This window comes from Mugil cephalus, chromosome 14 (genome assembly GCF_022458985.1).
Source record: "Mugil cephalus isolate CIBA_MC_2020 chromosome 14, CIBA_Mcephalus_1.1, whole genome shotgun sequence".
Taxonomy (NCBI): Eukaryota; Metazoa; Chordata; class Actinopteri; order Mugiliformes; family Mugilidae; genus Mugil; species Mugil cephalus.
This window is the reverse complement of record NC_061783.1, coordinates 13,244,163-13,271,668: the sequence shown is the minus strand read 5'-3', so window position 1 is coordinate 13,271,668 and position 27,506 is coordinate 13,244,163. Positions and strand designations below refer to the sequence as shown.

The 27,506-nt window shown below is 47.1% G+C and overlaps 1 protein-coding gene across 3 annotated transcripts in view; it reads left to right on the top strand.

Moving 5' to 3' along the window:
- Positions 1 to 1,060: 1,060 nt before the first annotated feature.
- jarid2b (jumonji, AT rich interactive domain 2b) overlaps positions 1,061 to 27,506 on the top strand; it is a 97,668-nt gene continuing 71,222 nt past the window's right edge. For all 3 annotated transcript variants that reach the window (XM_047606075.1, XM_047606074.1, XM_047606073.1), the window contains exon 1: positions 1,061 to 1,629. In XM_047606075.1, coding sequence (XP_047462031.1) covers positions 1,585 to 1,629 — 45 coding nt within the window. In that variant the 5' untranslated portion in view covers positions 1,061 to 1,584. The remainder of the gene's footprint in view (positions 1,630 to 27,506) is intronic.

The window sequence follows — 27,506 nt, the reverse complement described above, 5'->3', positions numbered from 1 at the left end:
TACATGCTCAAGGCACTACCCGCTGCTGGTAATATAACAAGAGAAGAAGACGTTTCTTTTTCCATCTTTAGTGACAACACTGAATTCATTCAATAGAAGAAGATGACCACCAGTCATTAGTTCTTAGGAGAAATGGCATACAGCATTTACTCCACATGGGGAAACAGAGAGAATGTATTTATTCTAATTAGACAGGGACATTTACTTGAATAATAGACCCCGATATTTTCTTATTTATACCACCTTCTTCAGTGCTATTGGGTAAATGATCGATCCACATGAGGTGGTTACATGTTCTGGGGTAAGTCTTTTAACTAAGTCTTTTAACCTATTTTAACTGAGTCTTTTGCTTATTTAGCTTATTTAACTGCAGAGTCTGCACAGATCTCCAAGAGAGATGCCATTTCATTCGGTCTGCATTACAATTGCACAGCTGTGGATGTATGTTTTAGAGCATTTTACCAGTAAATTTGAATTTGGAACACTAATTTTGAAATGTTTTGTGATGCAATACAAGTTTTTTTGTTGTGTGAGATGAAAGGTTTCTAAAGGCTAAAATGCAAATCTTGACTTTTAGTGTTTAACCACATGGTTTGAGACTGGGGGTGTTGTGGAGTGTGGGGGTTGGGGCCCTGCATTTGCATAGAAATTGGGAACCCTTACTTTTTTTTCTTTTTTTTTAGCCTCTTGTGAGATTTATTTTTAGCTCAAAGGAAACGAAATCACATTCTAAATATCAAAAGCATGTGATCTTTTCTCACAAGACCACGCGGATAAATAATTGATAAAGCTGGGACATGGGAAGACCCTTAAACTTTTCTGTGGCCACCCACGGCATGGCACGGCAACATTGAGCCTCATAACCCGCTTAAAACGCACCGTTTAGTGCGAGATCTTATAAATCGGCCGCTAAAATCACCACAAGCACGCTAAAAGTCCATAAAAGAACACGGTACGGGGGATGTCTGGCAGTGTTTTGTGTCTCATCGGGATTTTGAAGTTGCCGCTGAGTGGTGAGGGATGTGATAGGCTGAGAGGCTGAGGCAGGGGAAGAAAGGAGCTGCTCTCAGTCAGCAGAGCAGTGCTGCTGGAGAGCTCTCTCGACGATCGCAGGCTCCAGCCAAGAGAGGAAAAAAAAAAGACGTGACACCTAACGTTTTATTTTTTAATCTTATTTATTAATTCCCTCGTCGCGTCTTCGCCTCCAGCAAGATGTAACTTGTTGACATCGCCTCAACCATATTCATGCATTTGAAAAGAGCCGGGAGTGAGTGCGCAGAGACGAGAAGCCGAGCTGTTTCGGGCGAATGGAAGTTATTGTTGTGCATTTGTTTTGACTATGTTATCCCCAAGTGAGTTTGGGTCCAGTCCGTCTCCGATCGTCGTCGGCAGTTGATTTTCTGGATTTACACCCGAATACTTTAAGGGGGAAACCACCGGTTCTGCACGGGCAGCGAGCTTTTCCTACAGAGCCGGGGATTTAAATCGTCGTTTGGTGGAGCTCCGGGGAGAGGCGAGAGTCAAAGAAAAGAAATTCATGTGGCCATTCTCTCTGTAACCAAACATTTCTCTGGGGATTGCAGGATGAGCAAGGAAAGACCTAAGAGGAATATCATTCAAAAGAAATATGTAAGTAAACACACACCTTTGCCTGAAATGCCCTCTAATGCGGCCGCTCTATTCAAGTTTGCCTTCGCTCGTCTCGATGAAAATGCATAAACTTTCATCGTGGTTTGTGAAGGTTACCACCAGGCAGCTTGCGCACAAATGTGCGTCAGATATCCTTTAAAATGTCTCTGGGTCGCCTCAGCGTGTTAGCAATTCCATGTTCCTGACGTTTAAAGAGACAGCTATGTTTATTCAATGTCCGTGTTGCAACGTTTCTTTGACATCAGACATGTTTTAGACGATTTGAACATCGGGTGCTTACGAGAGAGAGAGAGGGGGGGCGACTGCTTCGCTCATTTTTTTTTTTTTTTTTTTTTTTTGGCTCGTTTTAAGGCACGATGGAGGGGATGCCTAGCGCGTCCCTGTTGTGCTAAAAGGCTGCGAACGGCTGTAAAAATTGACAGACTTGGCGAACAGTTTTCAGGAAAAGGGCTTTTGTTCGCTCCCCCGTTTCTTGCCAGTCAGAGCCGTGAAGACGAGCCTGTCGGCCATGGCTCAGCTATTTCGGCTTCCATTTCGTCCCATGCTGAGCATTTCATCTGAGCCCGTACCTTGAGAATATTATGCACGCGAATACATGCTCGTGACGAAGCGTGTGTGTGTTGAGTTCATGTTCCAGGTTGCGTTGTGTATGCTGGTGCTGCGTATTTCAATTTATTTATTTATTTATTTGAGGAGGGACTGTCGGTCTGGCGTGTTTGGCGGACTGTTGTGGCTCTTTAATTTCCTCCATAAAGAGTGAGTGGAGGGGAGCAGGAGGAAAGGGGGTCATGCGATTGAGCACATTCATTCAATTCCCACTACTTGAAACGGGTGCGTGGACACTTCAGGGTCTCTGTTTTAGGGCGACTGTGTTCAACGTAAACCCCAGTGTTCACGTTAGGTCCGCAGGGGTTTTAGTTATTTAGCAGGTCTCCGCGTGACCTCTGTGCGAGAACACACATTAGGGATAACTCCCATGTCTTTTATTGTTGTATTTTGCAGCTCACCAGCGTTTTTTTTTGGCCTCGTCTTCGTGCACAGGGCTCACGTTTTAAACAGCAGTGGCTCGGTGTGTTTGAGCTTGTAAACGAGCCAATCTTTTAAAGAGGCAGTCGCATTGCGGAGGCTCATGTATGAAGCGACCATTTTCTTTCTGCTCCGGTGAATTTATATAGACAAGGGGGGGCCGTGAAACTGAACAGTCCCGGCTCTAAATGTAGCCTCGGTTCAGGTGAATAATTAATTGCCCCCTTTCACGGTAGAAACAATGACTTTTAATCTCGTAGAGTGTGAATGGGCCGAGGATAACGCTCGGCTCGGCTACCATGTATGGTTTTCTCCTCTGTTCGGGCTTCGGCGTGTGTGTGTGTGTGTGTGTGTGTGTGTGTGTATGTGTGTGTTGTCCGGGGCTTTAAAGTTTGTGGCACTTCCCTGGTGTACAGGTTGCTTGTTGGGAGATATTAGTTGGGGATTGTTTGTTTTAATTGCACGAGGCATCTCATAGCTGCTAAAGCTCTGAAGCTGAAGTCGGCAGAGCTACCCCCCTCCTCTTCCTCCTCCTCCTCGTCTTCACCCAACAAAACACCATGTGGAGCGCCTCTAGAAAAAAAAAAAGAAGTATGTTTCCTCTTCCCGATAGTTTCGTTACAAACCACTCCAAAAAGCGATTAAATAACGCCCACTGCTATTTTTAAAGGGAATTGTCTCATATGGCCAAACCGAGCAACAGGTTTTTCAAGAGCACGTGAACAATCAGACCTAAATACAAAGAGATTTGCTTCCATGAATTCCTGGGTATTGGGGTGTGTGTGTGTGTGTGTGTGTGTGTGAGTGTGAGTGAGTGTTTATGCTAATAATAGCTACAATAGCATCACCCCCTCCTCCTTTTCAGTTTGTGTCCTGGAAAAAAAAAAAAAGTGAACACATAGAAGGAGAAATCCTCACTCTTAAAAAGGCATGTCATGTTAATGTGACTCCTTATGAGAAACACACAAACATTAGTGAAAACAGACATGTTGTTATATCAGGCCTGCACTAAAGCTTGCATTGATTTTTGTATTTGTTTAAAAAAAAAAAAAAAAATGAGAGGGCTGCTGACAACAGTGTTTTCATTTTGGAGGCCGCAGTTGGTACACTGGTTCCTATTATGTCGGCTTTAGTCAGCGAGCTAGGCTAAATAACCGCCGCTTCGGTGTTTAATTCAGTGCAGTGCAACAACGCTACGGACTGCGTCCTCCACAGTGATCGTGCAGTTGAACCTTCCCAAGCCAGTGCGGAGCTTGCATCAGAATATATTCCTATCGCTTGTGTACCTAATGAACTGGCAAGTGGGTGTGCATTTTATTGCCGTCAGCTGAGCATTCGGGCATGCACTGGCATCAACTTTTACTTATGAGAAACAGGAATGTGAGTCAACCCAATTAAGACTTAAGCCCTTTTTTTCTTTTTTTAATATTTATACTGGATGTGTTTCACAGTAGCGGTTAACATCCCTTTTACTCATAGTGGTGACTTTATGTATTCGACCACAGCAGTGATCTTTCTCTGACTGTGGCCAAGCACTTTCAGTTGTATTAGTATTAACTACCCGTACCTTTGTGCTGTGTATTGCAAAAGTAGATGAGAGAGTTCAATGATTAAAAGAGAAGTTTTTGATCTTATCTCGCTGCTTGTGCGCCTGTCCCCTTGCGCTGGGGAAACAGGATGTCTCGATGAAATAATGAGTAATTGCCACCAGAGTCCCCATTTAGACCTGAGCCAGAATATGATGGGCCGTGACGTCGCCCCTTTCTAAAATTGGACGGGCTTTATTTATTTTGTCTATTCATAACTTGGTTGTATAATTAGAAGTGGAGACGGAGCATTGGGGATGAGGGAAATGGCGTGGCCGTGTGCCCCGGCTGCAGGATGCGTTGATCCTGTCCTGTTTGTGTGCGCACGTGTGCCACATCTGTCGTGTGTATTCGGCAGCTGTGCTTGATGCGTAACGGCTGGCCCGGGCCAAAAAACGGGCTCGCAAACATGCATTTTTACAACAACCTGGGGGCGTCCAGATCCGCGGCCCCTCTCCCCTCCCCGTCTCCAGGCTTCGAGGCAGGACTCTTGGCCCCTGGTTACCCACCCCGCCGCCCCTCCCTAATTAGCGTGAGGCAATTATACATGCTTGGCTTAACCATTTCCCCCGAAACTTAAGTGCGAGCTTTTCACCCACCACCCACACTACGTGCACCTGACAGACGCCCCTCGTGGTGCGAACAGTGTTAAAACTTATTGGTCATAACGCGATTTGCAACACGAGGACGAGAGGCCGAACGGGGCACGGCAATAATCGTTTTCCCGAAGAGGGATTGTCGCTGATGTCAAGTTGAGTGCTACTGAAGGAGCACACTTGGATCCGGTTTTTATTTTTTAGGTTTATTTTCTCTGTTTATTGTCTTTCCAGTGAGTGGCTGCAGGCTAGTGGCTGCGTAATGACTGAGGTATCGCGCACGAACGTGCGGCAGTGTTGTCCTGTCTAACGAAACATGACACACACTGTGTGTGTGCGTGTTTGTGGACGCGTGTAAGCGAGAGTAGCAGGAGAGCACAGCAGAGTGCAGCTCAGTGCAGCCAGGGCCATTTTGTGCAGAGTCGGCTCTTCCTGTAGGCCCCAGCTGGGGCTAGGCCTCCGATTCAAAGGTTGTGTGTGTGTGTGTCTGTGTGTGAGTGTGTGTGTGAGTGCATGTTTGTGTGCACGCATGGTGTGTGTGGGACAAGCACAGCTGCTGCAGGGGCCTTTACAAATGTAAAGAGGCTGTCAGTGTTTGTTTCATCAGGCGCACAACTGATGAGGGCCAAGTTGAAAATCCATTGCACCGCGAGTGTGTGCGTCGAGCGTGCACAAAAAGAGGAAACAAAAATAGAGAGCGGGGGCAGAATGGAGAGTGCAAAGGCACAGACTCTCCCCCTCCTCTCCTCCTTTTCCTCTCTTTATCTTCCCCTCTCCCCGTCTTTCTTTCTCGCTCTCTCGTTCTTGGGCTGTCCAAATGAAATGTGGGCCTCATGTAGGACCATGAAGAGAGGGTCACAGGGTTGTTTTTTCACCGTGCCTGAGCCTCAATGCGCTTCATTTAACCTTATGTTTCAATGCAAATTCTTCTTTCATAAGCTCCCTTCTCCTCACGTGTGCAACATGGCAGGGTTCACTTTGCAACCCCTCCGTCACTATGGCTACCGGGGCAAACCAAAGTGTACCATGGCAAAAGCAGCGTTTTACTGCCTGTTTATTTGACTACGTTCACTATGGTTACATTCCACGTGGCACATGTGAAAGGCTTTATGGCGGAAGATAAGTGCTTTTCATATATGCTTGCTTTTTGGTTCGTTTTTTTTTTTTTTTTTTTTTTTTTTCTGTCAAACGGCTCGCGCACAGAACGTAGGGTCATGAGTGTTTGAAACTAGCAGGCTGCTGCAGGGATAGGAGTGAAGAAAAAGCTGCAGAGGACAAGACTTGATTTGAAAGCACCATTCTTCTTCTTCTTTTTTTTTTAGTCACCAGTGGGGGGAAATAAAAGCAGGGCTGCTTTGATCTTGGTGCCAAACTGTATCAGCATGGCATAAAAGTAACCGCCAAGAATGGGGAAAAGTCCTCATGTAGATTGTCAGAAATTTGCACACAATGGAAAATAACTTAAACAAAGCGTTAACAGGTTTGCGTGTCCCCTTGCCCTACGCAGAGAAAACACAAAGCGCACAAGACATATGTGCTGTGCCTCTTTTCTCCTCTTGCGCCTTAGAAGCACATTTTCTTTTTATTTATTTTTTTCTTCACGGCACCGAACGTCGGCCTTTGGTTCACGTCGTGTGTTGAGGCAGAGAGGAAGACGCCTTCCCACGCTGCAGACTCAGCCGTCTCTCCCCTCGCGGGGCCTTGCCGACTTGACGAGCACTTGCCAGAAACATTTCTGGGAGTGAAGTTGGCCAGCGCTGCCTCTTTTAATCCAGTCTTATTTATTTATGTATTTATTAAGTTTATGCTGTAATGAGGAGAAGGCGGTGTGTGTGTGTATGTGTGTGTGTGTTGCTTTTTTTTTTTTTTCCTCCTTAAATAAAGCCCGCTTTGCCAACAGAGAGTTTACTGCATCATTACAGGCGCTCTGTGAGCTGCCGTATTCAATTTGGGCTGGCGAAGGATGTTCAGCGGCCAAATACATCACAGCTCAGCTCTTTCCTCTGACATAAATACAGACTGCCTGTTTACCCTTTGCTCTCTCCTCCTCGCTCCTCTCCTTCGCCGGTCTTCCGCGGCGTTATGTCACAGACGCATACGGCATACACTCCTGTTATGCAATATGACCTTTTCTCTTATCGGCTGCTGGCATTGAGCGTGATCTCCGCCTCTCTGCTGGCACCAGCGCGCACTCGCCCACGCACAGGCAAAGGTCCTTTAGGTGTTCACCTGCACTCACTGGGTAAGATGAACTGGTTTTGAGGCCACACTTGCGAGCGGGCGTTTTTATGGACATCAGCAGCCCGGGCTATTCGCGGGAGCGATGACATAAAACCAGGTGTGGCCATCTTTGTTATGCGATATGCGCATTCGTGCCTAGAGAAATGTGTGCGTAAGCTTGTGTAGGTAGGTGTGTTCCGACAGTATATGCTCCGCTAGTTGGACACAAGGCATGTTTGGACACAGCGCAGTGTAGACAGGGGCGTGTGTGTGTATGTGTGTGTGCGTCACGTACACCACTTGTGTTCCCCGTGCGCGCGTCTTCATTCGAGTGATTTATATTCTCCTGCAGGTTTGGATGGAGATGGGGGAGTGAGACAGCTGGTCAGGCCCTGAGAGGCTGTGTGTTTTGTGTGTGTGTGTGTGTGTGTGTGTGTGTGTGTGTGTGTGTGTGTGTGTGTGTGTGTGTGTGTGTGTGAACACAAATGCTCACTCATGCGAATGTGTGTGGGTCAATGAGTGAGTGGTTGCCACAGCTTATCCGTTCAGGATCCCTATGAAGCTGAATCAACACTTCGGCTTTGTCTTCAGTTTGGCCTTGCAGGCTCCTGCGAGGCCCTGCAAAGGACATTCAGAAATGCTAGTATCCTTTCCACCAAATAATCTTCAGGTGCTTTTGCTTCAAAATTCAGCTTAGCCCTTGGCTTTGATTTAAGCTCCGTTAAAGCTGAAAAAGGAGGTATTAGGTGGTTTTGCGGCCTTTTATTTATTTTTTTTTTGAGTCGCCGAACTGTCGTAGCTTAGACGGGCATTAGCTTTTAATGACCATTATGTACAACCCCCCCCACCCTCCATCCCTCCATCTCTCCCTGCTCGTCATCTCAACTACATCAGTTTAATAAACACTCCTAGCATTTTCATCCTGTGGTCAATCCCATCTGATCCCCTATTGTGACTCTGTCGTCTTAAAACATCCAGTGAATTAAGCCTTGGGGGATGAAGCAACAGAGCAGAGGCTCAGCCTCTATCGATCCTCCGTTACTCCCTTTCTTTCTATATCACAGTGTTGCCGTCCAACATATGCCAGGCAGCAACAAAAAAAGAAAAAAAACAACAAAACACAGTGGAGCTAAGATTAAGAAACGCTTTAAACCTGATATATGCTGACATATCCTATTTTGCGTCCCCAGTCCGGGAATCCTTCTTGGTGTACATTCATAACTGTTCTTGTTTTGTGTTACGGTCTTTCATGCTTTCTACCGAGTGCGGTAATCTATGAATCATTCTTTTTATGATGGGGCAGGTTGTGTCTTTCCGCCAACAAAGCGGCCGGTCGCTCTGATCTGGCCCTCCCTGGCACAGCGCTGCCTTGGCCGTTGAATTGCTCCCCCATTTAATCTCTCATGAGAGTATTTTCCAGCAATAACTTTTTTTTATTTGACAATCATTATCCTTTTTGTGTGCGTGTGTGTGTGGCTCTCCAGCTATGCGTGGCTAGCTATGGGACTGTGACCTTCCCTCCGCTAAAGAGCTCTCGAACGCAACCCCTTTTTACCAAGCATTTGGCCCCTCACGAGGGAGGCCTTAATTCAGGATGTCAGACTCCACCTCCAACCCCCTCTAACCGGGGGAGTAATGAGCCAGTGGAGCAAAGTAGCTGGGTGACCATAGTTGCTGCTTAAATTATACTTTTCACCTCTGGTAGAATGATATATATGTGTGTCTGTGTATATATGTGTATATATATGTACGTGTATATATATGTACGTGTTATATAGTAGTATATTTGTATATATATGTATATTACGTATATGTGTATAAGTATATAATGTAGTGTATATATATGTACGTAGTGTGATATATGTACGTGATATACTATAGTGTGTAATGTACGTGTATATATACGTATATGTGTGTATATATATGTACGTGTATATATACGTATATGTGTGTATATATATGTACGTGTATATATACGTATATGTGTGTATATATATGTACGTGTATATATACGTATATGTGTGTATATATATGTACGTGTATATATACGTATATGTGTGTATATATATGTACGTGTATATATACACGTATATGTGTGTGTGCATATATGTACGTGTATATATACACGTATATGTGTGTGTGCATATATGTACGTGTATATGTACCCGTATATGTGTGTGTGCATATATGTACGTGTATATGTACCCGTATATGTGTGTGTGTATAGATGTACGTGTATATGTACCCGTATATGTGTGTGTGTATAGATGTACGTGTATATGTACCCGTATATGTGTGTGTATATATGTACGTGTATATGTACCCGTATATGTGTGTGTATATGGGTGTATATGTGTATATGTACCCGTATATATGTGTGTGTATATGGGTGTATATGTGTATATATGTACCCGTATATATGTGTGTGTATATGGGTGTATATGTGTATATATGTACACGTATATATGTGTGTGTATATGGGTGTATATGTGTATATATGTACACGTATATATATGTACCCGTATATGTGGGTGTATATGTATATATATGTACCCGTATATGTGGGTGTATATGTATATATATGTACCCGTATATGTGGGTGTATATGTATATATATGTACACGTATATGTGTGTATATGTGGGTGTATATGTATATATATGTACACGTATATGTATATATGTACACATATGTGTATGTGTGTATATGTATGTATATATGTATATGTATGTATATAAAAGTTGTAGTGTATGAAAAGGATTTTTTTTACACAGAGCTTATTGATTCAAGGCAGAATAAAAGGTGTAAATCTCGACTTGCGTGATTTATAGTGAAATAACTGGTTGGGGAAAAGGTGTTAACTGCAGCTGGCCCGTACTCGCCGCCTTCCACACTGTATTTAGAGGACTGGACGGTAGCGCGTTTTCATGCTGAAACACGGTTGGGGGAAGGGTTGCTGCCGAGTTGTCGGATGTTCCAGCTCCCCTGTCAGCTCGCATGTGAGAAAGCAGGAGGAACAGGGCAGTAGTGGTGGGTGGTCAGGGGCCATAGGAGCGGTTCACTTGATTTCCAGGTCAATACATGTGTATGTGTGTATATATATACACATACACATTCTGTTTTCATCCCCCCCATACGCCCCTCATTCTCTAAACACTGCAAGAAAACGCATCATCTCCCCCAACCCCACGAACTCCATCTTGTCTTGTAATAGAATACTTTAGACTCTGCTGCGCTCTGTCTCTTTCACCTCCCTCCCTCTCAACTCATTTGCTCGATTACTCAGCAGCACAGCCACGGAGAGAGGGAAGCGAAGGGAAGGGAAGGGAGCTTTCTGCGCGACGCCACTGGAGGGAGGGCCGAGGAAGAGGGGATACTTTCTCCTTTTTTCTGCTGGCCGCGGAGGAGCCCGCGCGGTCGTCGGGATCCGTTCCCTTGACCTCAGCTCTCGGGTTAAAAATTTAGATCGTGCGCGATTGCGTGCGATTATTTTACAACTCCCTGTTTTTTCTTGCATTCTTCTGTCTATTTTGTTTTGATTTTATCTGTCGAGTGAAACTTTCGAATCCTCTAGATATCTGTGTGAATTAACCCACCCTGCCAGACACTTGCACGCAGTGTTATCCTGTGGGATTGTCACTTGGTAAACCCTTATGCGTCTTTGGAAAAATGGCTGTCAGCTGCAAATCGCTGATGTGGGATTCTAGTTAAAGGCGTCTTCAAGCACCTTGAGGTCTTATTATTTTATTCCTCATAATGGAAAGGGTTTTGAAAAAGGTATGAATAAGTCAGTAAAGGAATATTGATCCCCCCCTCCCTTTTTTTTTTAAGCAATCGCTGCTTTTTAGGTTTTTCCACGGGGAGCACGAGTCAAAGGCGTTGGTATTGTGTCCCCCCTCCCCTCCCCGTTTTTAACCTCTGCTCAATAGTTGAGGGCTTTTACAATTCTCTTGGCTGCATGATTTCCTCCAGGCCTCACAGCAGGGAGCTATAGTGCATGGTACACTGAGGGAAGGGCGCCAGAGTCTGGGCTGAATGTCTGGCCGGCCTCCCCTGGCCCCGGATCAAACATCACAAGGCCTGTGTGTGTGTGTGTCTGTGTGTGTGTGCGTATTTGGAGGGAGGGGCTGGGGGAGAGGACGAGCCCTGGAATTCTCTCAACCTGTGATCGTCAAGGAGAAGAAATCCAAGTGGATAGAAATAATCAAATTAGGCACCATCTCAAGTGGAATATCCAGAGCGAGGGCAGCGAGAGGCGAGGCCCCGTCCCGCTGATCTCGGTCGCAGTAACGTGGCGGCTCCTGAAAATACACACCTCAAAAGGCTGGCGCGAGCTTTGTCTGTTTATAGATTTAATTGTTTGAGAACGCGGGTAGGAAATGAGCTAACTGCTGGCCCGTTCCAAGCCATAGATGCATGCTCACTTTCACACATCGGCGTGAGTAATCTAGAGACAACCTGCGGATAAACATAGTTAGCAAGCTGACTAGCAGGAAGTTACCATGGTGATGAATGTATAGCCCCCAGCTGCATTACTTTCTCTTCTTCTGTGTCTCTTGTGTGTGTGTGTGTGTGCATGTGTGGGATGTGCGTGCATGATAAGGGGGACTTACCGTATACCCGCCCACCCCCACGTTTCTATAGAAACAGGCATGCCTATAGGGTTTCTGAGCAAGTTAGACATCTCTGCCTGTTTGCCTCAGGAGTGGAACGAGATGCAGTTAGATTGTTCCTGGCTGTATTCTGGGGAAGTCGGTAGATCTGCCTCGCAATCATGTGAGTCAGAGGAATCAAGAATGTGACCGTGAACCCGAGAAAACGTAGTTGAGATGGGAAAGTTTTATCTCCCGAGCGTGTTTTTCCTCCTTCATGTGAAAAATTCGCCCGAAGACAAAGCGCCGAAATAAAAGTTGTCACCGGGGCAGAATGATGTCGTGCTGTTTGTGGAACCCGTTCAGAGAATAGAAAACGTTCTCTCTTGTGAATACGGTTTCTCATTTAGTCAGCCGCTTTGCTTATGTCGCGCGCATGATGCGACGTATCCCCCAAACTGTACAGTCATATGAAGTAAACTTTCACAGTTCCTGCTGGTGGCCTATTTTCTGACCGTAAATCAGTTATTTTACCATTATTGACTGATGATTTTCATTCTGAGCAAACGACCACGCCATTCAGTCACAGAAATCGAGATCGGAATTTCATATTACTCATACTGTTCAGTCGCATACGACAGTTGTTTTTAATTCCAGTATCATTCAGGTGGGGAAGAGACGCATGAATTTGCTGCGTTGCGTATTGATTCACCATAACAAAATCAGCCAACGGGCCTTAATCAGATCACAGCTTTAGCAGGTATTTGTAGCTGTGCCAAAGCAGCATGTTTTCACTCCGTTTACAGATCTGAGAGATGCATTCATTGAGGTTTCCCGTGCTTTTAACGTTGTAGCTGTGTTTAAATTGGCAGCTGTGGCTTGCATGTTTATGTGTCATTATTCGTGAACATCTTGAACAAACTTAAAGTCGTGTTGTGATCCGCTTCACTAGATGCATTAACTATGTTTGTTGTTGCAGACCGGAAACGACGGCCTCCGCGGCTTGTCCGTAGCATTCGTAACTGACTGGAAAGGTTTACTTTTGAATGAAGTGGAATGGCACCGGTAACATTAAGCACTGTCCGCGAACAACGATTAGGAACCAATGTGTGTCTGACGTGACCACATTTATCAATATCTAACTTGGACCTAATGACTGCCTGCGAGCCCATTGACTTAAAATCAAATAACAGCGAGTTATCACAATATCTCTTCCATTAGTGACTAGCTGCTGGAGCACTGCGCTGGTATACGGTTGAGTCCTCCCCCCTCCCTCGTCCCATATGAATTTGACTCCCTTTGTGGTCAGCTACTGGTAATGGAGTCTGCTACAAGCGTGTGGTCGCCTCACTCCCCTTAAGTTGCCTGCTCCGCTGACGCCGTCTGATCGCCCCTCATGCATCACCTTCGTTCTTCGTTCCCACAGCACCAACACCATTATTCAACCTCCTCCTGGCGCCCTCCCTCCCTCCCTCCCTCCCTCCCTCCCTCCACCCACCGCCCGCACCTCCACCGTGACACACATCTTTACCTTTTCTCCTCATTTAAGTGCTCTCTTTTCCTTTTCTCGCCGTCCCTCACCTTCCTTTCCTGCATCTGCGATTTTCTGTTAGTCTTGCGCCCCCTTCGTCTGGGCCCCTTAGGCCTAGAAGAATTTCCCTTTGTGTGCGATTGGTGTGGTGAGTGGACCAAAGGGAGGGGGTGGGGTGGGGTGGGTGGGTGAGGGTATGGGGGGGCAAGGTACAAGAGGTTTCGTCCCAAACTGTGGGGTGAAAATCATTTAATTGCCTCTTCTCTCTCTCTCTCTCTCTCTTTTTTTTTTGTGTGCCAGCAGTTGTGGCAGGGAATAGACTCCTGAGCCCTCGCTACGAGTCCCAAAGCAGAGGAACTCCCTTGCCTAAGCCCTGGCTTTGTTTCATAACGTTCTCTGGCTGCAGTCTAATCTGCCGTCATACGGCAACACACACACAGACACACAAACGGAGGCTTTAAAGGGCTTAAGATGTTGGACACAGCAGAATACAAAGAAAATAGGCTTTGGATGTAGCACTATGTGGTCTAGGTGAGTTGTAAATGAGCAGCGGCGTTGCGCCGTGAACTGTGCGTGCGAGCTTTAGACGTCGGTTTGGCAGCTGCGATCTGCGGACGGAAAATGTCACCGTTGTGTTGAGTTCGTGAGGTGCTTGAGCCGATGCTGCCTTTTCCCATGGTTTAATGAGACCTTTTGTGTTTTTTTTTTTTTTTTTACAAAACAACTCTGAGAGTGGCAATGTATATATTTCGTGGAAGAAAAAAAAAGACACTTAACCGCAACTTCTTGCAGCTGTCTGCCTCCAATATCTGTCTAATATTTGTCACGCATGGCTTTGCAAAGTGATTGTGTTTTAGTCTGTATGAACGAGTTCAACCTGCTTTTTAAATCCGGACTGGCTTTGTTAAACTTGTCACATGGTTGTGCAAGACTGGAGTAAAAAAGGTATACATTTCTCTGGCCTGAATCTCCTCCTGTCTGCTGTAAACAATTTGTCCATGCTTCACCACTTCCATACCGGAGAGCAGGCCATGAAGACAATTTGACTACAATTATTTATGCGAGTCTCATCCTTTACCAAAGCATAGACGGATGTTGTGAGGCGCGTTGACCACGGCGGCAGGCTGAACCCGTGTCGCTGGTGGTCTGAACGGGGGCGTTTGTGCGACCACGGTCGGGCTCTGCCGCTGCTTTTTTATCTGCGATCCGCCGGCGGAGGCCTGCCGTGGCCTCCATTAACCATCACCCTAAATGGTAATCTTATCTCCCTGACAATCTGCATTAGGTTCAACCTGCTGCCAGTTAACCCTTCCCAGGCCGCAGCGCTGACGCCGTTCTCTCTCTTTTTTTTCCTTGTCTCAAATCATGCTACGATGCATGTTGGGAGGAAGCGCCGTCGTTCGGGACTTAAACTTTGGTTTAGGTCCTAATAGAGTTTGAGTGACGTGTCATAGTCTGCACAGGATCAGTCTGTCAAAGCTGTTTGGACGTGGAAGCGGCTTATCTTCCTCTCGCTTCCTCCGTCTGTCAACTCATAAAGAGAATGTATCAGTGTCGGGGCAGGCTACTTATTAGTAGCGTCGCTCTGCAGCACAATTAGAGGCGAACATGCTCGCAGCCTCTGATGATCTCCATAAAATCTGCCCCCCCCACCCCACCCCCTCCCTCACTCCCTCTGTCTGCCTCGCTCCCACTCCCCTTTAATTTTACTCAGCCGCAATATCCTACCTAGCCCCTGATTGTTGTTTTCTGAGAGCCGGAGCGGTGTTGTTGTAACATAATCATTTAGTCTCCCTCCCGTGGTTCTGGCAAGCTGCACGCTGAAACCTATCCACTGCTCATTTTTATGGGGAGCAAATTTGTTGTAGCTACTGTGACTGCTGCTGGCTCTGCTTTTGCGCTGTATTTACCAGAGTAGATGGATATCTCCCCCCCCGTGCGTTTGAGAGACGACACATGTTATATACACATTTAATATACCCCAGAGGTCACGCTCGTGAATTTGATTAGCGCGGCTGAAATATGATGGCTGTGATATCGAGTGACTTGGCCCCGTATTGAATTTTTAATCTCGGTGTCGCGTCCGTCCTGTCGCGCGGGCTGGTGCGTTTGGTACCTTGTGGCGGCGGTGAGTTGGCGCGGTTGAACGTGTCGCGCTTTTAAGGCTAGCGCTGAACCGCCGTCGTTGTTGCGTCTTTGCTGGAAAATACCAGAGGTTGTTGAAATGAGCGCGGGGCTGTTTTGTTTCTAAAGGTCAGACTCATTGACCCCTAAATAACTGTCTACAGGATTCAGCAGAGCCATTTAACCTAGTGACACGTTGTCCAGAATTGAACTAGTGGCTAAGGTGGTATCATGGGAAATGAGGCCGGCGTCCCAGCTGTTCCCTCCCGTCTTTTTGCATCATTATTGTGTTTTCTTCTTATAAAAGTGATGCTAAACTTACCTGCCTTCCACACAAAACCACGCAAGTAAACCCTCATCATTCACTCGCGTTGTTACTGCATCTGTAGCGCACTCTAAATCCCTCTGAATACTCCCTTTACGTGTGTCACGGACACCCAAAGGGGGGGTGGGGGGAAACCCTGATTGATTCATGGGGCCCAGAGCTGCGCGGCGGCCCTGTAACTTGACGGAGATTAGATATTTATTGTTTCAAGTCCAGAGTGAGCTGTTGACACGAGGCCCAGATTGCCTAGCTGCGCTTGCGGTTTGCAAGATCATAAGAGTGTTTAAACCTGTTTTTTTTTTTTTCTTCCTCCAACCTCTGCCACTGTAAAGTGAAATTTGGGGATTTTGCTTGCCGTAATTGTAATAGCAGCCGTTCCGTATCCCTACAGCCGCACAAAAGAAATGTGTGGGTTTGTCCGAGATCTCCAAGCCGGCGCAGTCGCCGCTTCTTCTGCCGCGCACAAAACAGAAAATAATCTTGCGGGGGAATTGAATAAGTCTAACCCTTATGAATGCGCCCGGTGCCTGACAGCGAGTTTGCATATGATTTCCATAAACGAGGGTGCCGGTGTATGAAGAACTTGTCAGGCGGATTGATTTGCGAAGGCGGCTGTCACTCACCGCCACAGTTTATTGTGATCGGGCCAAACCCGATCCATCGCGCTGCGACTAACTGGCTAATTGATCGACTGGCTGATAACCAGCGCAGGGTTGTTGAGTTACGTTTCCCCCCCCCCCCTTTCATCTCACATTAAACCAATCTTTCTTTTTTTCCCCGAGAGTGGACTGTTAATTGTTTTATGAGGAGTGTAGGAATAAAAAAACTACACGCTGGACTTTCCTTATGGGACAAATGTTCTGCGTGTCGAGGAAGTGAATGGATATCCATTCACAAGCTGCGATGGCTTTTTCCCTTTATGCCCCTTTGTCCCTTTTCTGTTCCTTCTTCCTCTCTGGCAGTATCTCTCCGGCTGGTAGGTGTTATCAATGCAGCTATTGTCAGGGCTCAAAGAGCAGTGGTGGTTGTGGTTGTGGTGGTGGTGGCGGTGGCTGGGGGGGGGGCCTCACGAGACCCCCCTCTCTCTAACAATGGACACATGCCTCCCCCCTCCCTCTGTGGGCTTCATGTGTCTTGGGTAATGTGTAATGGTTGAAGGTCTGCGATAAGGCCTTTGTGCGTCTGGGAAGCACCTCGCTTCCCTCCGCGATATTCACCTGTTTTAGCTGCAGGTGTTGTGGCGCAGTCAGTTGCGCGAGTCAGTGACCGTGGCAAAAGACATGCACCACAGCTGCGCGGTCATGTTACGCTTCTTTCTCCCAGGGATTTCAGAAAAATATCGCGTCCTGTCTGGAAACTACCTGAAACCGCCTGTTTAGTTAGCTTTTAATTAAGAGGGCGCACACAGATGCATTTAATAGTTTACAAAGGTGGACCCTGTACTACCTTGGATATTGGTATTTATTAGTCGTCAAACTTGTGTCTGCTCAGGATTTGCCAAAGTGCAGCTAAGATTCAAAAGGTTGAAAGCAGAGCATTTGTGTTAAAGTACGCTATTCAACTTTTCGACCGTTAATTGAAAAGCTTTTACTCAAGAAAATCCGAAACCATCAAAAACAGATCCAGACAGAGGCCCTGATGATGATGATGATGTTAACGCCTAAAGGGCTCTTTTGCTCCTTGAGAGTCATTGTCACTGCTACTTTTCCTTTGACAGTTGCTGGACAAACGTTTTCTACTTCTGAAAGGCTTTGTTTTTAAGGGAAAGCAGCAGAGAAAGCGTGCCAAGGTCGTTTTCGGACGAAAAAAGTCTGAATGGAGCCGCTGTGTGCCGTCCACAGCTGCAGCGAAAAGGGATCTCTCGCCGTCTCTCACAAGAGGATCGTGGGACAGAATTAACAATGACATCTCACAAAAAAAAGAAAGAAAAAAAAAGAAAAAGAAAATCCCCAAAAATGATCGCAGTCCTACTGGAAAGCTTAAAGTTTAAAGGGCGTCTGCGTGCTAATAACACACCCACACAAGACTCTGCTCTCTGCTTCTCATTTTTGCTCTCATCCTATTCTTCTCACGTACACAAACAGACAAGATGGCTGCTTGGGGCTGTAGCTGGCTGTTAACACCTCCAGTCTACACGAGGGGCACTTTTTTTTTTTTGTTCCGTCTCTCCTCGCCACAAGAAATAAAGAGGGAGGAATGTGAGGTTAGGATCCCCCCTCTTGAGCCTAAACATTGACATCATGCGAGCGGCGTTCTGTGTTGCTGCCTTCCTCGCAGAGTTTATGTTGAGTGCGAGCGTGCCCAGCGTTTGGCTCTGAGTGACGGCAAAGAAGTAGGTCAGCGGAGAGACCCCGTTCAACCCGAGCTGAGCCGCTCGTGTGTGTGTGTGTGTGTGTGTGTGTGTGTGCGCCGGTGCATACGTGTGTGCGCGCACATATGCACTTGTGTGTGGGCATGTGTAGCACAGTGTGTAATTTGTTTCCTTCCGCTAGGAACCGACCTGATCTCCCCCGGCTTTAACAGCATCAGGCATCTGTGTGTGTGTGTGTGAGTGAGTGTGTGTGTGTGAGAGTGAGAGAGAGGAGGCTGAAGCCACGGAGGAGCTCTGTTCAGTGTCGCTGCGAGCAACGGAGTCAGCAGCCGCGCACGGACTGACAGTCGAGGGAAGGGGAAGGGGAAAGGGAAGGGGAAAAACTGGCCGGGGAAAGCACTTTCTGAGGCGCAGCAAGTGTGCACGAGAAACGCGGAGAATAGACAGAAGGGCGCTGGCACGAGAGGCGAGCGGAGAAATCGAGAGGCAGAGGGAAAAGTAAATACAGAGAGCGAAACTAGATGGGTGAATTCTCTCCGTCTTTCACACACACACACTCTTTTTCACAGCGCACGGCTGTTGTTAGGGGCTGGCTGGACTGCTCCACCCCTTTTCCCCCCCACGAGCCAATCCACTATCATATTCCTCCCCATCCTGCCGTCTGATTGGTGGGTTGTCTAAGCCAGTGGAATAACATGGGATTGATGGGTAATCTGGGACTGTAGCTGGGGGGGGGGCAGAAGGCAAAACTAACTTGGTCATTGGGATGGTGGTGCAGAGCAAAAATAGGTCCTTGGTAGCACAGCTACAGTTGAACTTGTGCTTCGTTTGAGAGCTCTGTAGAGCATTCAAAGAAAAAGTGCTATGTTGAATGGGACGCTGATCACAGTAGCTGTGCATTCACGGTGGCTCCTGCTATCGAGTCTTCCTATCGAGGTCGCTAAGATGCTTTATTTTTCACATTATGAAAAGATAAAATGGAATGAGCAAAGGATCTCGGTGGAAAAATATACCATCCTATTGTAAAGAAAAAAAAACGGGACTTCAGAAAGAGAGAAGTGAAGGCCTTGGCAGAGAGGAGAAGCCACGGCTGCGCTGTCTTCCCCCCTGGGTATTGTCATGGCTCTGAATGGCTAATGGGAAGTGAAACCAGAGCTGAAGATTGCTCCGTAATGGCTTCTGAGCTATGTCCTTGGGTATGTCGTACAATATACAAGAGCTGCATTTTGTTTAGCTATGTTTACAAAGGCTGAGAAAAGGGGTAAATGCACACACAAGAAAATGTCAAGTTGTAATTTACAGACTCAAAAGATATTGTGTGATTAAACCAACCGGAGGCAGAGATGTTAGAAAGCTGTGCATGTGGAATACCCCCTTGTAAGAATGGTCCTCCATTTCCTCTGTGTATGTGCGAGACGAGCATCCCTCTTTCTTTGCAAGAGGCTGTAAGTATCCAAATGATTATAGATGAGGGGAGGGATCGGCGTGTGTTCCGATCAATGCCCTGCCAAATACAATGAAAACTGCTGCTTGCCACCAGTTACGTCAATAAAACATTGATTTGGAAACGCGGGCGTTTTGTTGAGTCACTTCAGGTTCGGAAAACTTTGAATATATGTTAACAATGGATTCTTTCATTTTTAGCTCTAATGGATTAGCGTGACACAGTCAAACAGTTCTCTGTGCGCAAGCACCAAACAGCGACAAGGTAGTGTTTTTCACTTTCAATCAGGCTCCTAGCTACCCCGAAAACATCAGCGTGGGCTGTCAAAAGACTTGGTCAACATTAGTAATCTCAAATGCAAACCTGTACATAAACTCACATATTCCGTTCGTTGTGACTGTTCTCCTAACCGTGACGTTTTCCATTTCTGTCACTGCAGTTCATACAGCTGAATTTCTAATCATATCTGTAATATACGCTTACCCCCCTTTTTGCCGAGACCCAAAGGCCTGTGCACGATTAGCAGAAATCCCCATGTTTTTGTGTTAACCGGGAACTCATCAGAGAAACTGTGCATCAGTTTTTCTTTCTCTCTCTTTTTTTTTTCTTTCAGAAATGACAGTCGCCACAAACCACAAACTTTCACACCCCGTAGGGGAGAAAGTGTGTGGCGTCTGCTTGAGCGCGGCCCGATAAGACCTGTCTCCCCCAATTTTTTTTTTTTAGTATTTTTTTTGTTTTTTTCCCCCCGAAAACCAGAGCATGAGTCAACGGTTCAGCAACTCTGAATAAGCCCAGAGGATAAACAGGCCCCAAGTTAATTATTCAAACCAGCAGGAGAGATGCCTGGCATGCAAACATGCACAGGGTTTCCCCAGGGATAGTGCAGGGGCCTCCTCCTCGGCCTCCTGTGGTTTGGACATGCAAACTACGTCGGGTGACAGTGTTTGTACAGTGTGGTTGAAGACCTCGATCTTAAACATCAAGGCGCGCGCTGCGTCTACAAGAAATTATCAGTTTCGGCTTCCTGAATGCGTTTAGGATGAATATCCGCGATTGGAAAAGCGACCGAGCGCCCGGGCTGAGTCAAACAGAGTCGCCTGAAGCATGACTTTCAGAAGATGTTTTGACCTCGTCATCGCCTGTACACTTTCCCCTGCGCCACCGCCCTCTCCTCCTCAGCTGTGCTGACAGGAAGACGACCAGATTTCAAATGAGTTTCATTATGACACAGCTGGCAAGAAAAGCCTCCATCACCAATAAAACGTCAAGGGCTTAGGGAGGGGAAAATCTTATTATGTCACCGCTGGCTTTCCAAAAAGTAGTCACATCCACAATCTCGTACGTTGGCTTCACTCAGCTCTCCATCGCTGCATATCACTGCCAGGAAATGGATCCCACGTACATCTAGATTTTGTTTTTTTTTTTGTAGTTAATGTCACAGCTCTTATCTAGTGAATTCACTTCAAGATTTCATGCTTAGCTTAACCGCTCAGTGCTGTGCATGGTCACACTGTTTTCCAGCAATAGTGCGCAACAGAACCCAATATTTGCCCCAGTGTGGCGCTACTGTTTTTGATCCCACTTATCCAGGGACAACAAAAGAGAAATGGCACCACGCCGCGTCTATACATGCGAGCCACATCATTACATCTCGCGGATGGTAATTTCGGAGAGCTCGCGTTGGTGTGCGTGCGACAGAGTGAGTGACAGCGTGCGTAGGTGTGCGAGCTGTGGGGGTTGCGTTTGTTTGAAACGTCAGGCTGCGCGAGGCCTCCCGTCGGTTCAGGAGCTGTTCACATCACAGGAGAAAAAAAACAAAAAAAAAAAACAAAAGTGGCGGGTGTGACCTGGGCCGTGAGTAGAGGTGAGGGGGGGGAGTGCGGTTCTTACCGACGTAAAAGCCTCTGACACGCACTCCTCCGCTGCGACGGGGAGAGCCGAGGCGACGCGAAGCCACGCTCAACAGTTGCGAGAAGTCGATAAAATGCAAAGATCAGAGTTGCACAGAAGGAGTGGGCGTTTGTGTGTGTGTGTGTGTGGAGGCACGAATGTGATAGAAATGGAAGTTTGCATAGTCAAAGCAGATCAGACAACGGCCACAGCTTCTAATTTACTATCTTCATTTTATTCATATCAGTTGAAACTGAAAACTAAAGTTTTACGTTGTGTTACAATATAGCGCCAGATCTGTTAATTCACAGCAGCTCTAAGCAGGATTTGAGTATATAGTGCGACGAACCACGCTCTGTTTAGTTGGGTGCTTCATTTCACTCTCGATGTATGAACTGAATGCGTACTCGATCGTGTTGGCATATACTAGAGCACGCTCCATATGCAGCCCTCGTCTCCCCAGTCTCAAGCGTGTATCTACTAGCCTAGCACAGCCTGTGGGTGGCTGGCTGGGTTACAAAGGCTTCAGTGTACCGGACCCTCTTCCCACCGAGTCCTCACTGTACCGAGTGCTCGCGCACAGAATTCCTAGATCTTTCCTCCCCCACACTCCGAAAAGCTTCAGTGGGAAAGGGAACCCGGATATTGAGTGATTTGCAAACAGGGGGGAGACCTTGACAGTCGTCAAAATTCCTGAGTCTCCCATTCAGTCGTTTCATTGGAAGGGGGGGAAGCAGACCTCCTGAGATTTGCATCATTCGGCAGAAACGCGAGGGAACCGACTGTGTGGGAAAACAATCTTGGGAAATGGAAGAGTGAGGAGGAAAAAAAAAAAGGAAAGATCCGAGGGCCCCTTTTTCGTGTTGTGCATGCAGTTTGCACGGCTATCAGTAACACACTGTCAGGGCTAGCCTGAGTGAAATCGGCTTCCTCGCCGCACAAACCCACCACTTACACAGGGACGGAGGAGGCTGACGGGGAAAAAAAAAAAAAAAAAAAGAAGCAAAGCAGGGCTTAGGATTCAGTGCAGAGTGATTTTTGCCTGGTGGTCGAGCTGCTGACTGACGTAGCTTGGCAAAGAAAGAGGAGAGAGGCAGAGAGCGAAGGAGGGAGGGAAGGAGGGAGGGAAGGCAGGCAGGATAAGTCTAGGAGGGGAGGAGGCTAGAGAGAGGGAGAGGGAGCAGGTGTGGAGAAGGAGAGACGGCGAATGAGAGACAAGGGGAGGGAAGGAGAGGAAGATCAATGGCTGTTCCCTAAATAACGGATGTTTGGGGCGGCAGCTCTTTGGCCCGTCTTCCGCTGTGAGCAGACACTGGCAGTTAACCTGTCTACCGTGCACAGGAACACTTCTCAGTGCAAGCTCACACACACACACACATACACACACACTCACACTCTCCCCTGTGGCCTTTCCTGTACTAATTCTACTCCTTTCCCCATTGGTCTGGTTAGAGCCCGTGTTAGCTCCCGTCTCCTGACTGCCCCTGTGGTCAATAAATCCCCAGAGCCTCCTGGGAGATGTGGTTTCAGAGGGCCAGACCCCGCCTTACCCTAACTCAGATGGTGTGTAGAGTTAACAACCAGCCTAACAACATTACGCCGTGTTCAGCGTTTTAATACTCAAGCTAATGTGTGAAAGAGTTCCTGGTTTTCTTCCTTGTGCCGTCGGGTTCCTCAGGTCAAACCGAACGCGTACACGCAGGAATCCGAGGAATGTCGGCGTACACTTCCTCTGCATAACCTCGCTTCTTGTGCCACGTCACTGTCACCACAGCCCTCCATTATTGATACAGGTTTCCCCCCTCTCTTTCATGTCAACGGGAAATGAAAGGGACACAACAGATCGCGACAGGCGAGCGGCCTGAACATTTTTCCCCAGCGTCTCCCCAAGATTGATCGCTCTCAGTGACCCTTTGTCTCGGGAGAAGCGAGCGCACACACACGGCCCATACGGGCGCCGAGCTTTTAGGTGCAGGATAAATGCGTCGCAAATCATTCTGAACTCGCCTCTCCTGCTCCGCAGCGATAAGGGGACGCGGCAAAAGGCGCGCAGGCACACACCCGATTGTCTTCCCGCGCTCTTGGCCGGCGTTCGAGGGGCGAAAATTGTACAAGCAAGCGATCTGACGCCGAGGCCAGCGCAGGCTGACGTCTGACTGGTGGATCTATTTAAGTTGCTGTGCGAAGCACCGAACGCGCTCTACGCCGCCGAGCTTCGCTCCTCAGCCCTCAGACTTGGCACCTGTCCCAAAAACTCTGTGCGTGGGTGTGTTTGTGATAGACGGAAGGAGAGACGGAGAGAAAAATGTCTTGATTACAAAAAAGAAAGAGAAGCTTAAGAGGGCTCGGAGGCAAAAGTTTCCTCCTCCGATAAGGGAGACAGTCGGGAGGAAAAAGGGGTCATTGCCAGGTTAGACTTTAGGAATCCCTTTTGTGAATGCATACACACATTAAACATTTGGAGAAGAAATGCTCTCACTGATTGCGTTTAGGATTTCACTGTGTTTTGAGAGGCAACATTTGAGAGCATGTTGTGACTCCTGTGGTTTTTTTTTTTTAGTTTTTTATACTCATGTTGAAGCAATGAGGGCTGCTCTGAATAGCTGGCAGCGAGCACACATGACCATTGGAACTATTTTTTTCTCTTTTTTTTGCACAAATACCTATCAAGTCTGTTTTTCAAAGCTTCACGAGAGCATGCCTACGCACACTCATCTCGCTTAAAGCCGTCCTTTTCTTTTCCTTTCTCCGTATTTTTCTCCTTTTTTTTTTTTTTTTGCTGATGCCAGCATGCCCGGTCCTTCCTGCCTCACACAAACGTTTCCTCACGAGAAACCTCCTCTGGGTTTTTTTTTGGCAAGCGATGACGCCGACATGAAAGAGTGGATTCTGACTCAGACCTCCACCTCCACCTTTCCCTTCCCTCACCGTTGCATCACGCAAAAGTCATCAAGCTCAGACTCTGACACAGATTTGAGGCGGCTAAACGGCAGAGGGCGGCTTTGTTGTGGTTCTTCTGGTGGCGTCATTTTCCTGAGACGAATGCGATTCCACCGGGCATGTGCTCGTGACGACACGGCAACCGCTGCGATGTGACCTGACATCAGGTCCTCTGGAGATGAGTTAGCTTTGGTTATACCACGTTTTCTGTTTTCGTTATTATTAGCTCGGCAGCATGACATCGTGATTTGACCCGTCCTCTCGAGTGTACAATTTCCCAGTTAAGGACAGATAGTAATTATGGCGAGAGGAAATCCTGTCGTTGGGAGGGTGCCACGGCACAGAACGCGAGAGAACTGCAGCGGAGGACCCAGATGCTGTGCAGGAGTTTTTGGTGATATTAAACATATATTTACAGTTTGGTTTGTGGTGAATGTCAAAAAACCTCATTTGTGGTTCAGACTATTTCTCTCTCTTATAGCTCGTCATGAATCAGGAACAGAGATGCCGCCAACTGTTACACTTCTCAGAAAGATTTCGAACATGTCACTTGATCGAGGCAGCTATTCAGACGGCGGTACGAGAGGAGCGGGTCGAGAGGCGGAGGCGCAGACAGTTGAGTCCGGGCCCATTCATAGGTTGTGGTCTGAGCTGACAAATTAAAGTAGGCGTCTGTGGACCTTTAACCAGACAGCTCACTCGCCAGTTGACACAAAGCTGACCCCGCTCCCCATTTCTCTTCCGTGTGCCTGGCGTTTCTCTCCGCCATATCAAAGCGCGCTGGCATTACTCACCGGTGACGCTGCGTGCGTCGCATACGTCTCGCAGGGGTTTCCATGTTTCATTAAGAGCCCATTTTTTTCTGGAGTCACCGCGGAGACCCAATAAAGTGGCCCATAAATCGAGGGGGGTTTAATGTGGTCGGGGCGGCACATCGCTCACCCGACCATGCTCCTCTGGTTATTTCGGTCTGCGTTTGAGTTTCGCTTTGATCGTGCCGAGTAAACCCTCTCCCACTCCTGCACATGGTCGATGATTGAGCTCCAGAGGAAGTTGTCTGCGTGTGAACGTACAAGACCTAACAACCCATGCATGCATGCACCAGGGAGTTGGATGTGGGATAATGATTTTTTTTTTTTTTTTTTTTTTTTTTTTAAATCTAAAAATAGTACCTTGTCATAAATCAGCGCGAGCTGTCCAAACGTGGGGTAAAGGCAGATTTGCAGATTAATGCCCTTCCCAATAGAATAAAGACCATCTAGACACTGATTTCATAGTGGGGCCTTAAATTGAGATGGATGGTTGGAGCCGGAGCCGGAGTGTCTTGTCCGTGTTTTTAAAGTGGGGACACTGAGGGCAGTGCTGGAATGCAGTTTACACTACGATCCGAAAACGCTGATGCTCTTATATGGATTTATGGCAGCCAGCGGAGCTTTGAGTGCAGTGAGGGAGGATTATGTCAAAGCTTTGTGTTGGCTGCAGAATGTAAAAATGTTTGGAGTGTCTCCCCCAGAAAGATGATAAATCAGGTAGTTATTAGAAGGAGTTCGTTAGGAGAAAAGATGGCTCCGTTTATTGGGGTCGACCCAATGGCGGAGACGCAACCGGGGGATAATGAAACAGATATTGCTGACTTATGTATAGGATGGCAAACTTTTCAAGCAGCTGCTGCAGGGATTTACAACTGTAACCGAGTCTGTTTATAGTGTTGCCAAAAGATTTTGTGAAATAGACCAATGAAATACTGGATCTCAGCGGTGGAAATGCGCGATTCTGCATTTATCTTCGTGGGGCTTTATGCGTGGATGAAAATGCTGTAATATTTTAATAGTTTATCAAAAGACAGGGCAATGAATAGGTTTCATAAGGCATCCAAAAGATGTTTAAAAAAAAAAAAAGCAACTGCACTTGATGAGTTTTGAGAAGGTACTTTGCCACCCACCCGTGCAGCTTCTTCAGTTTCATAAGACACTTTTCCATTGCAGGAAAGGAACTAGGAACCTTTGGTACTGGAAGGGGAACTTTGCTCACTAAAAAGTTCCTTTTAGTTCCCCCGATGGTGTACCTTTGGCCGTCTCTTTCCTGTGCCGAATTATTCCATGAACTTTTTCATACTTTAATGTTTATAAGTCTTTTTACACTGCGGTGGAAACTTATTTCTCAGTTCACTGAAAGTAGTTCCTAGGACTAAAAGTTCTGGGTACTGTCGGCGCAAATGCCGCCACAGATTCCTGCTGCACCTCCTGCTGCTCCGCTCTGTGTTTGTGTGTGTTTTTTTGTGCATGTTTCACCAGGTGTCTGACAAGTTACGTACTGTACTGTGCCGAGCTCCATTATGATGAATCCACATTTTCCTGGCTGCACATCAAAATCACTTCTCTCTCTATCTCTCACCCGGGCTGGATTCCTCGCTGCGTGACGGCTCGTCGTCACGTCGGCCTGACTCACACAGGTCTCCGGCACAGATGCCTTGGCCCGCTTTGCATGTGTGCAAAGTGCGTATGCGCGAACGAGTGCGTGCGTCTCCTGCGTATGTGTGTGCCTCCTGCTAGCCCTCAGCAGGACCGCCAGTCAGTTTGCGGCTGCCCTCCCACACATGTGTCTCTTCTGAATTCTCACCATCCTCTCTCCGTTGCTTCCCTTTTCTGCATGTCCTTACTTGGTCTTTTAGTATCATAATCAGATCATGTATCTGGGAGATCGTTACAGGGAAATTATGGTATGGTTACATCTTGGCTTAAGTGGTAAGACTTTACATCGCAGCTCGGTCACACTGTAGTTTCATGCTGAAATGGAAGGATGGGAATTCGGGATTTGGACCAGCGCCGCTTGCAAATGTGAGAAACCTTCCCACGTCGTTCTCAGGCCCGAATCTCATGATGTAATGTCTACCAGAGCAACAAGAAAGCACCTAAATCTGCGAGACTGTCTGTACCTTCAAGTTTTGTTTTTTGTTTTTTTTCTTTCTTTCCACCCGGTCATGGCAACTTGAGCTAGCGTTTTGGGGAAGTTGATATAAATATCTCCTGCGATGACACTCGACTTAGCTGCTTAGCTCGCCGATTCATTCGGCATCCTCCTGTCAAACCCGTGCACACGCGCCCTGATACAGACAGGTGTTGACTCCCGGCGGAGACGGTGCCTCTTCTACTGCTGGAGAGTACAAATAGACAGACAGGACCTTGTACACACACAGTGGCAGTCTCTCTCTCTCTCCCTCTCTCTCTCTGTGTCTGTCTCAGTCTCCGTAATGCACTATCGACCTCCTC